The sequence below is a fragment of the Theropithecus gelada genome, chromosome 9 (assembly GCF_003255815.1).
Source record: "Theropithecus gelada isolate Dixy chromosome 9, Tgel_1.0, whole genome shotgun sequence".
NCBI lineage: Eukaryota > Metazoa > Chordata > Mammalia > Primates > Cercopithecidae > Theropithecus > Theropithecus gelada.
Genome location: NC_037677.1, coordinates 110,227,206 through 110,241,320, shown reverse-complemented (window position 1 = coordinate 110,241,320; position 14,115 = coordinate 110,227,206). Strand labels below are relative to the sequence as shown.

General features: G+C 44.8%; 1 protein-coding gene across 4 annotated transcripts in view; it reads left to right on the top strand.

Annotated features, from left to right (window-relative positions):
* Positions 1-14,115, top strand: part of NRAP (nebulin related anchoring protein) — a 76,118-nt gene that overhangs the window by 53,796 nt on the left and 8,207 nt on the right. For all 4 annotated transcript variants that reach the window (XM_025397294.1, XM_025397296.1, XM_025397297.1 and 1 more), the window contains 7 exons: positions 327-431; positions 2,611-2,709; positions 4,848-4,952; positions 5,261-5,368; positions 6,214-6,525; positions 12,755-12,859; positions 13,642-13,740. In XM_025397294.1, coding sequence (XP_025253079.1) covers positions 327-431; positions 2,611-2,709; positions 4,848-4,952; positions 5,261-5,368; positions 6,214-6,525; positions 12,755-12,859; positions 13,642-13,740 — 933 coding nt within the window. The remainder of the gene's footprint in view (positions 1-326; positions 432-2,610; positions 2,710-4,847; positions 4,953-5,260; positions 5,369-6,213; positions 6,526-12,754; positions 12,860-13,641; positions 13,741-14,115) is intronic.

Sequence of the window (14,115 nt, the reverse complement as noted above, 5' to 3'; positions counted from 1 at the left end):
CTTTCTAACCACAATCCGCTTCAGTGTTTATTTTTTGATAGCCCACATTAAAATAAAAATCTGTCTTGCTTCCCTGGAACAGCTACACTGAGACAAGTGACAGCAGAATTATTTTCTTCTGACCTACATTGCTTCCCCGCTAGTGAGCATTTACCAAGAAGCATTTGTGTGTTGGCTGAGTTTAATATATCCAGAGGGACGGGTTCAACCTTGAGTTCTAATTATGACGCTGTCAGATGCTGTGTCCTGAGACCTCTGGTTTTGCTTTGCTTCCTTGTTCTAAGAGCTTGGCTTTTCTGATTCTTTGTATTTATTACTCCTTCTAGAATTTGTACCGGTCGGACCTGAACTTTATGCGAGGCGTTGCCTGTGTCATTCCAGGCACGTTAGAGATTGAAGGGAGGAAGAAAGCATCGGAACTCATCAGTGAGGTAACTGTGGATGATGGTGTTGAGTGTCCAGGGCATATTTCCACAGCAGGGGACAATCAGTTAGTTTCTTTCTTTTCTTTCTCTTTCTTTCTTTCCTTCTTTCTTTCTTTCTTTCTTTCTTTCTTTCTTTCTTTCTTTCTTTCTTTCTTTCTTTCTTTCTTTCTTTCTTTCTTTCTTTCTCTCTCTCTCTCTCTCTCCTTCCTTCCTTCCTTCCTTCCTGCCTGCCTTCCTTCCTTCCTTCCTTCCTTCCTTCCTTCCCTTCCTTCCTTCCTTCCTTCTCTCTCTCTCTCTCTCTCTCTCTCTTTCTTTCTTTCTTTGAGATGGAGTCTCGCTCTCACCCAGGCTGGAGTACAGTGGCATGATCTCAGCTCACTGCAACCTCCATCTCCTGGGTTCAAGCGATTCTCCTGCCTCAGCCTCCTGGGTAGGAGTGCTACCTACCTGATTACAGGTGAGTGCCACCATGCCTGGCTAATTTTTATATTTTTAGTAGAGATGGGGTTTCACCATGTTAGCCAGGCTGATCTCGAACTCCTGACCTCAAGTGATCCGCCCATTGTGGCCTCCCAAAGTTTGGGGATTACAGGCGTAAGCCACTGCGCCCAGCCAATCAGTTTGTTTCTTACCACTAAAGCCAGTTGGATGTTAAACTTTTAGCAGCAGTGACTCACTGCCTAACCCCTGGGCTGGCCTTTTTTTCTTTTTTTCTTACTGGATTCTCCCTTCACACTGCATGCTGTTTAAGACAGCTTTGAGGATATGGAGTCGGTTCCTCTATTAACATACAAGAATTATTCACTGGCCTATGAGATATTCTTTCCCTGTGTCCCTTTGAAGAGTGGCCCTGTGGTACAGTGCAAACAAAGCAGGCTTTGAAGACCAACAGAGAGAGATTGACATTCCAGGCCAGCACTGATTTGCTGTGTGACCTCAAGCCAGTGACCTACCCCTTTCTGAGCCTCCACTTCTTAATTAGTCTAATGGGTATACTCAGACCCCTCTCTTTTAATTTTTGTGAGGATTAGCACTAATCTAAGCACTGTGCTTTTCTGGCAGCTGTATATGAAATGGTTACTACAAGCTTGAAATGGTGATAATTTCTTGTTAAAAATACAGAAGTCTTAGAATTCTAAGCTTTCTGATTTCCTGGGGAATCTTGCTCACCCCTGGGAGGGTGACTGGACTTTTATTCATGGTAGATGCAGGGAGAAGAGGGGATAATGGACGGTACTGGAAGTAAAAGGTGTTCGGCAGTCAGCCTGAGTACTCAGATAAGCTTATATTTTGCCTACTAGGGAAGTTTAGATTTAACCTCATGCTTTGCTTTTCCAGTGAAATCTCTAAAGCAAGTGGTCTCTGTACCTCATGGTGCATCAGAACCAAAAAACCTTAAGAAATGCGGAGACCTGGGCGCCACTGACTAATTTACTCAATCCCAGTCTCTCAGGGTGGGGTGTAGGCACACCTATTTTTAAATTTTATTTATTTTTATTTATTTTTTAGTTTATTTATTTGTTTGTTTGTTTGTTTATTTAAAGACAGTCCCACTCTATCACCCAGGCTGGAGTACAATGGTGCGATCTCAGCCCACTGAAATCTCTGCCTCCCAGGTTCAAGTAATTCTCATGCCTCAGCCTCCCAAGTAACTGGAATTACAGATGTGCACCACCATGCCCAGCTAACTTCTGTATTTTTTAGTAGAGACAGGGTTTCGCCATGTTGGCCAGGACGGTCTCGAACTCCTGACCTTAGGGGATCCCACCACCTTGGCCTCCTAAAGTGCTGGGATTACAGGCATGAGCCACTACACCCAGCATGTCTGTTTTTTTTTAAGCTGCAGTTTGTGGTATGCTATCAAGGCGGAGGAGCACTGGGTCTCTGTCCAGCAAAGATCTGGAACAAACCACAAATTTAAATAGTCAGGTTCACATTCATGGCAAAGAACTAAATCTCCCTTTCCCATTTAGAAGGGTCTGATTCAGTCCATCCTGTCCCCCTCCGGTTCCTCATCCCAGTGAGTTTTGCAGTCACAAAGGCAGGTGACAACCTGGATTCTGGAGTGATAGACTTGCAAACTTTGCAAAATGAGGCTTTATGGCTAATGCTTAAAGAACTGGTTCTGCTTCTGGTTTTTATCCCTTACGGAGTCTTCTTCTTCCCTTCTTATGTGTGAATTCAGAGTAAATATCGGCAGCATCCCCATTCATTCAAGTACACAGCTGTGACAGACACTCCCAACCTCCTTCATGCGAAGTTCAGCAACCAGATAACGAATGAGGTAAAATCTCCCGATGGCTTTGGAATGGTCTTTTAAAAAACTGCTAGATTGTTAAAAAAACACATGTGAATGTATATGGGGTGAGAAAGAGCATGGGTGTTTATGTGGAGGTTTGGAAAGAAAAGAATGTCATTATATGGAGCCTAAACATTTTCCAGAGGAAATGAAAGCCCAGTTGGGAATCTGGGATCGTCTGTAGTCTCACTTTCCAAGTGCAATCCCAGACCAGCTACATTAGCATTGCCTGGGAGCATACTGGCAAGGCACAACCTCAGATCTACTGACTCCAAATGGTCATTTGACAGGATCATAAGATGATTCTTTGGCACATGAAGGTCTGAGAAGTACTGGTCTATAATTCATTTGTTCTGTCTAGGCAAATATTGGTTAACCAATTTTACATTGTCAATCTGATGTGGGAGGATTTGTGGTTATCCAAGGACAGTTATATTGTAAGATGTTTGTCAGGCTTCTCAATTCTCTACCTTCTCCTCTTCTCACTCACCATTTACCCAATTTACACTTTCATGTATCCAGCAGAGGGTAGGTGCAAAGGAAGGAATCTCATTCCGTAAAATGATCATTCCAGCCTCATTGATTCTACTTATTCATAGTGGCTCTCTTATAGGTTCGAAATAGGTGAGCTTGGCAGAGAATTACATTTTGAACCACCTTTAGGTTTTAGGATTCTCCTTCTGACTGTATCTTTAGTTTTTAAGATTCTCCTTCTGACTCTAACTTCTAGAAGTCAGCTGAGATTTGGTTATTTACACTATTAGTTCCTACTTATTCCAACTGAAAAGTAAGAAATGGCAGCTTGGGATAAGGGATGGAATTCATGATCTTTTAGAGTGGTAGTATCACTTTTAAATTCCTTTTTAATCTTTTCTGCCTACTTTATGAGCTTTGTGCTGTGGGATAACAATGCCTTCTCTCCTGGCCTCTGGCCTTAGCGAACTCGGCAACCACAGACCGATTTCTTTTTCTCTTTTTCTTTTTCTTTTCTTTTCTTTTTTTTTTTTTTTTTTTGAGACGGAGTTTCGTTCTTTCACCCAGGATGGAGTGCAGTGGTGGTATCTCGGCTTGCTACAACCTCTGCCTTCCGGGTTCAAGCGATTTTCCTGCCTCTGCCTCCTGAGTAGCTGGGATTACAGGCTCCTGCCACCATGCCTGGCTAATTTTTGTTTGTTTGTTTGTTTGAGACAGAGTCTCGCTCTGTCACCCAGGTTGGAGTGCAGTGGCGCAATCTCCGCTCACTGCAACCTCTGCCTCTTGGGTTCAAGCAATTCTCCTGCCTCAGACTCCCAAGCAGCTGGGATTACAGATGCCTGCTACCACGCCAGGCTAATTTTGTATTTTAGTACAGATGGGGTTTCTCCATCTTGGTCAGGCTGGTCTCAAACTCCCGAACTCAGGTGATCCGTCCACCTCGGCCTCCCAGAGTGCTGGGATTACAGGCGTGAGCCACTGCGCCCGGCCCTAAGTTTTGTATTTTTAGTAGAGACGAGGTTTCACCATGTTGGCCAGGCTGGTCTTGAACTCCTGACCTCGTGATCCACCGGCCTCAGCCACCCAAAGTACTGAGATTATAGGCATCAGACACCGTGCCCGGCTCACAGACCCATTTCTAATCACAAGAATGGATGTTTTTGTACAAGATGAGGCCATCCAGGGAGCATTGGTGTGATTCACCAGCGGAAAGGATCCTGGGGCTTTAGTAAAGGGTATAGGCAAGGGTTTGGAGACGTCCCTTCCACCTCCCTTCTCCTAAATTTCCCAGGTCTTTGTATGACCTTTATGTTGTGTCCTCAAGGACAAAGTCTACAATATAAAGAACCTCGGGAGTATTCTTAAATTTATTTTTCTTTCATTGGCCTATTATTCAGCAAAGCACGTTGCCATTCCTTACATATTCCTTTTACATCACTCGACTTGACTCATGAAAGATTGTCTTTATTGAAATAAACATCTTCCCCAAGACTGGAGATGTATCCATGACACAATGAATGGTTTTTTGCTATCGTGTTTCCTCAACTGCCATTGAGGGACTTCCAGCACTGCAGAAATGCACAGCACTTATCTCTTGCATTATTATTATTATTATTATTTTATTTTATTTATTTATTTTTTTTGCCCAGCGCCTGTATAAAGCAGCTGGAGAGGATGCAAGACACCAGTATACAATGACCCTGGGTCTGCCCGAGTTCATCCGAGCAAAAACGAATGCAGCCAACCTGAGTGACGTAAGTCGTTTTGTTGCTTAAGTTCAAGCATGCTCCAAAGCCATGTATGTCTGCATCAGTAAAGTGACCCAACACCGACCTTTCTGGCCTTCACAGAAGCTTTTTAAAATGTGTAGCTTAGATGCCCTTGTTAAATATACCTTCTCACAAATGTGAGTCCGTGAGTGTACCCAGGGTGTGTACTAATGAGATTTGCTGCACAAAACAGAAATAGATTCTAGAACACCATGCTATAAATGAAAGGAGTGGCCTTTGCTCGTTAATTCATGTAATTTTTTTAAAAAGATTTATATGTGTTCCCACTTTAGGCAAAATACAAAGAGTCTTGGCATAATCTTCGTGCTCAAGGCTACAAGCTGACAATAGAAGCGCTCCCCTTCCAGGCTGCCCGGGCCTCTGGAGATATAGCCAGTGATGTGAGTTGAATGATATGACCTTCCATCTTACCTAATTTCTGTTAACTTCGTGTAAAACAATGTCTACGGCTGATTTTCCTGAATTAAAGCAAATCTATAACCATGCGAGACAGGATGTCACCTGCAGAATATATTAGTTATGAATGAGATTCTTTGACTGAGGGGGAAAAGAAAGGCTCTGTTAATCAGAAACTAAATTCAGGCAAAGGTCTCTAGCAGGAAGGATATGATGATTTATTTCTAATTGCAACATCTAGGCTACGATCCCCTTGTAATGCACGAACTGCCTGTCTTCTAACTCCACCCAGATTCAGAACGAGAACTCTCGATAGAAATTGCAGTACAGCCGGAACACATCTCCCTCTTGGCTCTCTGTAGTTTCACGCATTGGTGTTAGGATTTGATGGCTGTGTTTCAGCCACTCTGTTGATAACATCCATAGCTTTGGGACATGAAGGTGACTTTCTCTTTCCCACAAACAAATCATAGAAAAATGTGGACTTCAAATAAATGGATCCTGTCTTTTGGGTTTAATGTTTTGCCAAGTGCAAATGGATAAAGCACAAGTTTCTCTTTCACCCTTTTTGATAAATTCCTTTTGGCCATAGGACATGTAAGGGGAGTGAAGCCCTTCCTTTGGTTTTGAGGATCTGATTTTAATTAGATAGGAAGAATGGAGCGATGTTTTAATTGTCCATCCCCCAGGGAGGAAGGCACGCTCTCAGGCCAACCCCACTGTGGTTTTTCTTATAATCATCACCTCCTAGTGTAAGAACAAGTGATTTTTCTAGAGTCTGCAATAAAAATGCACAGATAGAATTTGACCGGCCGGCCCTTTCTTGCAGTTTCTCTACAGACATGACTTTGTGAAGGAGCGAGGGAAACTCATAGGGCCCCAGAGTGTAAGTGACGACCCCCGAATCCAGCACTGCCGGCGCATGGGCCAGCTGCAGAGCGAGCTTCAGTACAGGAGGGGGGCGACCAGCAGCCAAGCCCAGTTCCATCTGCCCATGGACATGGTGCACCTGGTCCACGCCAGGAAGGCCCAGGCTCTGGCCAGCAACCACGACTACAGGACACAGTGTCACGAGTTCACAGCACTGCCTGAGGACCTGAAGATGGCCTGGGCCAAGAAAGCCCATGCCCTGCAGAGTGAGGTAGGGGTGGCCTTGTGAAATGCAAACCAGCCCCTGGCCTTTCTCCTTTCACCAAACCTGGGTGTCAATCTCTGCTTCTTCCTTAGTCTTTTGGGCTCTCCTGCCCCTGTCTGCCTTCCCCAAACGACGATTTGCTGGGTCTATGTCATTTAGGTTGGAATCATTTGTTGACCATTCAACAACTCTTTATGGAGGGCTAGGCACGGTGGCTCATGCCTGTAATCCCAACACTTTGGGAGGCCGAGCCAGGTGGATCATGAGGTCAGGAGTTCGAGACTAGCCTGACCAACATGGTGAAACCCCATCTCTATTAAAAATACAAAAATTAGCCAGGCATGGTGGCATGAGCCTGTAGTCCCAGCTACTTGGGAGGCTGAGGCAGGAGAATCACTTGAACCCAGGAGGCAGAGGTTGCTGTGAGCCGAGATCGTGCCACTGCACCTCAGCCTGGGTGACAGAGCAAGACTTCATCTCAGAAAAAAAAAACCTTTATTGAGCACATTCTGTATACTAGCCACCATTCTAAGCCCTAAGAGTGCAGCAGTTAGCAAAAGAGTCAAAAAATTCCTGTGCTCATGAAACTCCTGTTATGCTAGAGGGAGATAGGCCATGGTAAATGCATGAAATATGTAATATGTCAATGGTTATACATGCTATGGAGACATACAGAGCAGGGAAGTGGGGCAGGAGGCGTGAGTGTGTGTGTTTGTGGGTGCACACGCGTACGCGTGTGCCATTTAAAATAGGACATTAGGGTAGCTCTCATTGAAAAGCTGATATTTGAGCAAAAGCCTTAAGGAAAAGATAGAAGGGGATAGGGAACTCTGGGCAAACTGAATAGCAAGTTCAAAGGCCAAGGACTTGAGTAGGAGCAGCCTTGGCCTGTTTGAGGCTGAAGTGAAGGAGCAGCCTTGGCCTGTTTGAAGCCAAGTGAGTGGGGATGGAGTCACAGGGTCTGAGCAGGGCCTGGGCTCTGAGGAGCAAGGATGATATGGTAAGACTGTAACCACTGCCGACTCTCACTGACTGCTAGCCTTTGCTTTTAAACTTGCAAAAGCAGTCTGACGTGGGGACAGCTGCTACTCCTGTTTTAGGGATGAGGTCATGTGGGAAGTGCCGAGGGAGAGTGGGCTCTAGAACCCATGCTTAACCATCGTGCTCTCTTGCGGGGAGCTCAGAGCAGAGAGTCATGTCCTCACAGCATGGGCATAGACCCTGAGGCTACCTCAGGGAGGTCCTTCCCTGAGCAGGGGCACCAGGCGGGCTGGTAGAGAGTGCTGGCCCCTCCCACATCATGGTGCAAGATTCTGGAGTCAGACTTCTGAGATTCCAACCATAGCTCCCCCACTACTGGCTGGGTGACCTTGGACAAGTTCATGCCTTCTCCAAGCCGCAGACATGGTATCGATGGCATGGGACATGACAATAATGACAATGGGACTGCGTTGCAGTGTGGCAGGCACTGCGCCTCACATCCTCTCTCTAGGCCCACAGCATCCCTATGAAGAAGGTGCTCTCATTTTAGAACATAACCAGCCATCTGTGTCGGGGTTTCTCAACGTCTGCACCTTTGACGTTTTTGCAGGTTAATTGTTTGTTTTAGGGGCCTGACCTGTGCATTTCAGGATATTCAGTAACATCCGTGGTCTTTATCCTCTAGGCGCCCATATCACCCCACCCCCCGGTGTGACAACAAATGCCTCTAAATCTTGCCAAACAAATGTCCCTGAGAGAAGAAGTTATCCCCCATTGAGAATCTGGTTCTCAGTGGAGAACTGGTCTATATGAAACAATTAGCATGACACCTGATCCATAGAAGTATTAGAATAAGTATTAGCTGTTTGAATACGTTCCTTACGCTAAGCCCCTCAATTCTGGTTGCCTTCAGGGCAATGACTACTGCTAGATTAATTGTAGATAGCAATAAGTGGGGTATTCTAAACACATAATCAATTATTATTAATTGCAGTAATGATTTCATGAATTTAATTATCATTGCATTATTAATCACAGTTTGCTGGAACTGAAATATCATGTTATTCGCCATCAAGCAGAGTGTAGAGTAGGGTGCATTCATCTGGGTCCCACATGGGGGATTTAGTTACTAAAGTGCCAGCCCAAGTTCCACTTACAAAGTTCTTCCATTTCCTAAGCAATCCTGAGGGCCCCTAAAACAGCTCATAGCATGACTCTCTGGTGCCCAACAAGGGACCCTCTTGTCAATGGCCTATTTCTTGAGAGAACAGAAGCCTTCTGGGACAGAACAGGCCCCCAAGGAAGGTAAGGAGGCCACCTGGGAGAGGTATGAGAGGTAGAGCTGGAAGTCAGAGGATGTGTGTGGGAAGTCCAGCTGTCACTGTGTGTCCATGAGCAGTCACTGCCCTTTCTAGGCCTCCATCTCTCCATCAGAAAAGCAAAGAGGGGCTGGGTGTGGTGGCTCACACTTGTAATTCCAGCACTTTGGGAGGCCAGGGCAAGTGAATTGCTTGAGTTCAGAAGTTCGAGACCAGCCTGGGCAACGTGATGAAACCCTGTCTCTACAAAAAATTAGCTGGGTGTGGTGGTGCACACCTGTAGTCCCAGCTACTTGGGGGGCTGAAGTGGGAGGATGACTTGAGCCCAGGAGGCAGAGGTTGTGGTGAGCCATGATCGTGCTACTGCACTTCAGCCTGGGTGACAGAAAACCAGAGACCCTGTCTCAAAAAAATAAAAAGAAAGAAAAAAAGAAAGTGAAAGAAAAGCAAAGAGGTTTGATTTGATCCATGATCTTAGACTTTGGGATTCATGGGAAAAATGGCTTTTAAATGGTGAGATCCACATAATGTCAAATTTTATTTTACTAACTGAGGAAGAAGGAAAAAAACAAACGCTACCTTAAGCTACCATTTATATCACTGTTATTTCTGAAAAGAAAGGACATTTTCACACTAAAAAAAGAAAGAGAGAGCATAATCTAAAAAGGAGAGTCCCTCCCATGAAATTGTAGTTGACCATCTTATGCTGACATTTTAAAGGCAGGGTACGTATTACATTTTTAAATGCTAAGATGTTACTGCTTAAATTTTAAATGACCATATTATGCTGTACGCGTTGTTTTTAAGCTGCAAATTGGTTAATGAGGGAGTCTGGGTTCGAAGAAGCTGTGAACAGGAGTCCCGGAAATGTTCAGCTGGTTCTGAGGCTTCAGCTTGATTGCAGCCATTATCAAAACTCCAGTTTCACGTGGTTCTATTACACAGAAAAGGGAACAAGTGCTAAATCGGTGTTATCTCAAGGGAGCAGCCCCAGCCTTCAACTGCTTCTCCTGACCTTGCCCTCCCCAGGTCAGAAAGAAAGCTTTGGGTAGGGCCAGACGGGACCCAGAGATGCTGAGCTCCTCATGGCTGTGGTTCATTCCCGTGTCTTGCCCAGTTTGGACCAGCCCGGCCCAGTCTTGCTTGACTCAGAAATTCACCTGAGATGCATGCCTGGTCCAGGCAAGGTGCATCATAGGCAGGTGCTGATTCCATCACCTCTTCCGTGCTTCTCAAGTCTGCTGTTGCCTGCTCCCTTCATGGTCTCAGACCAGGCTGCTGGGAGTCCGGAAAGGCACGTGCTCGAAATGTCACGGAGACAGTCCCAACCTCTCTGCTTACAGCTGTGTGACCTAAGGTAGACTCCTTAAGCTCTCGGGACTCAGTTTCTCCCTCAGAAATAACAACAACAGCAATAACTAAAATGTATGGAACGCTTACCCTGGGCTAGACATTGGCGTAAGCATTTTGTGTAAACTATCTCATTTAATATCTAGGTGGGTACCAGTATGACTCCTCTCTTTACGGGACGTGGCAATAAGGCACCAATAATCTAAGTAGCTTACCCAAGGCCACAGCTGGTAGGAAAATGACTTCCTCAAGACTGTACAGCTAGGACAAGGCACAGTGAAGCTTCCAGCTCTTGCCTCTTAACTCCTGGTTCAGTCTCCTTGGCTTCCCCAGATGGCTGGATTCTGAACCCAGGTGCTCTGTGTCTGTCCTCTTAACCACTACTGGTGTGACTTACCCACAGTACAGCAGCTGGTGGCTCTGCTGAGAGTCTGAAGAATCATTTGACAACCAAAATGTTTCTGTGAATGGGAATAACTGTTCCTTAGGCTGGGCATGGTGGTTCACACCTGTAATCCCACATTTGGGAAGCTGAGACAGGAAGATTGCTTGAGTCCAGGAGTTATAGAGCAGCTTGGGCAACATAAGGAGACTCCATCTCTACAAAAATAGAAAATAAAAAAAATTAGCCAGGTGTGGTGGTTTACATCATTCCTTCTGCATTAGAACTCGGGGACTAAAAGCTACAGCTTGAGCATTTGCAACACAGTGCTCCAAAATGGGGGTGCCGGGTAACCCCATGTGTGAATCAGAAGAAGGCTTCTAGACCTTAACATGTAAGAGGGGAAAAAAGTGAGGCTGCCATTTGGGGAAGCCAGATTCAGTTGTGCAGCTTTGAAAGGTCCCTCATTATCTTATAATCCTTCTTCGAAACCATCTTTGGGTAGCGGATTCTTCTTGACTCCCCTCCCCTTGCCCCCTCTTTTATCATGAAGTCTGGGGCAGGTGTGTTGTTTTTAGGATCTGCGTGAATAGTCAAAGCTGGGCTGGGAGCTGAGATATCAATAGACAATCCATTTATAAGCGAGTTGGAGGCACAGTCAGATCTTTGGGGAACCTGCATCTTGCTTTCTGACTTACCTGGGATCGTACTGTTCAGCTCAACAAAAGGCAAGTTGAAAGAGCGCTCCCCACTTCATCTCGTTTATGAAAGGAGCAAGGCCCGGCTGTGAAGAGGCCCTGTAGGATTATTCTCTCCAACTTAGAAATTTATCCAATTTTCTCTGTTCTTTATCAGAGTGCAAGGCAAAAGCTTTGCCGGTGTAGACTGAAAGATCGTGGTATAAAAAGCAATCTTACTGACATGGGGTTTCGAAACCTGCTCCTGAGCCTGAGTGATGTCTCCCTTCACCAGTTGGAAGGCACAGTCGAATTTGCACAGGGGCATTAACCAGCAGACAGTAGATCAGAAACGGACCCTCTTTGAGGCCAGCTGTGAGGAACGCTGTGAATCCTGAAATGAAAGAGAACTAAAAAGGCCGAGAGGCTGATTTCTGGAGTGATATTTTGCGCTACAGCAGAGCTTATGTCTAAATTAGAGAAATGCCATCAACTTCGTTTAGATCCAAATTTTAGATTTTCTTAGAGAGGCTTTTTCCACCTTTAAAAAATGCCTAATTTCCATAAAGAGAAGAGAAGAAGAGAAGCATTCAGGCGACTGTCTCATTGTAGGCAATGGTGGGCAGATCAAGGAATAGTAATGAGATTCAACATTTGGGAAGGTTACCAATCAGACCCACTGTCTTAAAGCACCATTTATTATTTCCTCCCAGGACCAATGCCGTAGCCTAACCTTCCGAGCTCTTAAAATGAGGAAAGAAAATAAGGCTTAGCCCATTTTTGGAATATAAACAAATCATAATGAGTAACAGTAGGAGGAGGTGGTAAACTGAGGCATGAAGAGGTTAAAATGATGTACTCACTATTAGCTGGTGGCATGTAAGTTTGTTTCCGTTTTTAAAGTCCTGCTATAATTGACTTCTTTCCCCCTCCACTACCATTATCACAAGAACAAAAATCTAACTTAAAGAGTGGCTCTTAGCCCTGAGTACTAGCAGGTGTTTTTTTGAGAACAGAGGGGTTGTTATGAACTTTGAGTATCACAGAGAGAAACTGAGTCACATTTTGGTTAAAGTGATTTGCTCCCAGTCATAGGAGGTTGAACCCAGAGTTCAAAGCCTGAACAGTGTGCAGAATGTTTCTATTTAGGCAGGCGGGTAATGGCCTCACTGGCAGAATGAAACAAAATAATCCCAGCTAGTGCTTAGATATGAGCATATATCTATATATCTCAGCTCTTTCTTTATGCGATCGTCCACATAGGTGGTTACTCTCTGCTTTAAATCCTGCCAGTTCACTGGTGGGACCTTCTTGTATCTCGTATGTGATGCATTAATTAATTCCTGGCAGAATGTACAAATTCAAACGGTTTGACTTGACAACATGCAGAATGTACTCCCAGTGAAGACGTTGAAATGTTGTGATGAAGCATTATTACAAATGTTATTACAAATCAAGGATCTTCTTGAAATGCTGTGGTAGTCTTAGGCACTCTCCTGATAAAGCCCACGATTTTCTCCCTGCAGTTGCGCTACAAGTCAGACCTGGTCGGCATGAAGGGCATAGGGTGGCTGGCGCTGAGATCCCCACAGATAGAGAGTGCAAAGAAGGCTGGAGAACTAATCAGCGAGGTACCGTCAACCTCTCCCCACCACAAGTGACAAGGGCAAGCTAGCATTTCCTTTTGAAGAAGGAATCTGTTCATGGAGTGGAGATCCCAAAGGGCCTCATGGCCACTGGACTCCCAGTATTTTTGGAGGGCCATGTGCAACCAAATCCCAAGACAGAATGAGGTTTCCCTCCAAATGAATTCACTGCTGAGGAACTGAAAGCATGATGTATTAGAAAGTTTCAATAAATACATTACGTACAATTGTCATCTAAACTGGCCCATTCTTTGTATTGAGAGGAGGAGGAATTTGCCACCCATCTACTGAGTTGACTCAGTGTTCAGAGGTTTTCTGATTTCTGATAGTGTTAAAATTTGCCCAGAAATAGTTACATTAACTGAACTCCTTACCATGCTAACAGCCTGGGGATCCCTGCCCTGGAATTCCCTCGAAGGTGACACTGCCTTCTTCAGTTTCTGAATAACAGAATGTATTTGGACAGGGTCCAAGCAGGGCCACATTGATGCTGAATACTGCCCTTTACTGAATTCCTTTATTGTAGGGAGCCATAGGATTTTGTGGCCTCTCTCTTCAAGAGAGTAAATATCTGTAAAATGTTCCTTACACAGAGGCAGCTGAATCTTTTTATACTTTTGATTGTTAGGTACCTACCAAGAAGAGAGGCTTGTTTTCCAACAATATGATTGGCATGTTAGATACTGAGAAGGTGGAGTGAAGCTGCATCCTGAAAAATGCATGATGTTTGACTGTGTTTCATGAGAATCTTTGTCTTTCTCTTATAGACCAAGTACCGTAAAAAACCAGACAGTATCAAGTTCACCACAGTGGTTGACTCCCCAGACCTGGTTCATGCCAAGAACAGCTATATACACTGCAATGAGGTAGGTCCCTTCTTGTCATTCATCCCGGGCATGCAGTGTAGCACTGCTGCTCAGTGGTCCGGGTCTAAGAACACAGGCTCTGGACAGATGGGGGTGCACACTTCCTTTCTACTACCTGGATGATCTGAACAGATGGGCGTGCAAACCTTTCTATTACCTGGATGTTCTTGGGCCAGTTACTGAAACCCTTCTAACCTTGTTTCCTTTATTTAAAGGAGGTTGGGGTTGCGGGGAGGATAATAATAGCAACCATTTTATAAGATTAAATGAATTAAATGAGGATTAAATAAAGGCACAGAAAGCTTTTAGCAAGTACATGGAACACAGTAAGTTCTCAATAAGTGCTCCTTGTCGTGGTTTGATTTGTAATCACAA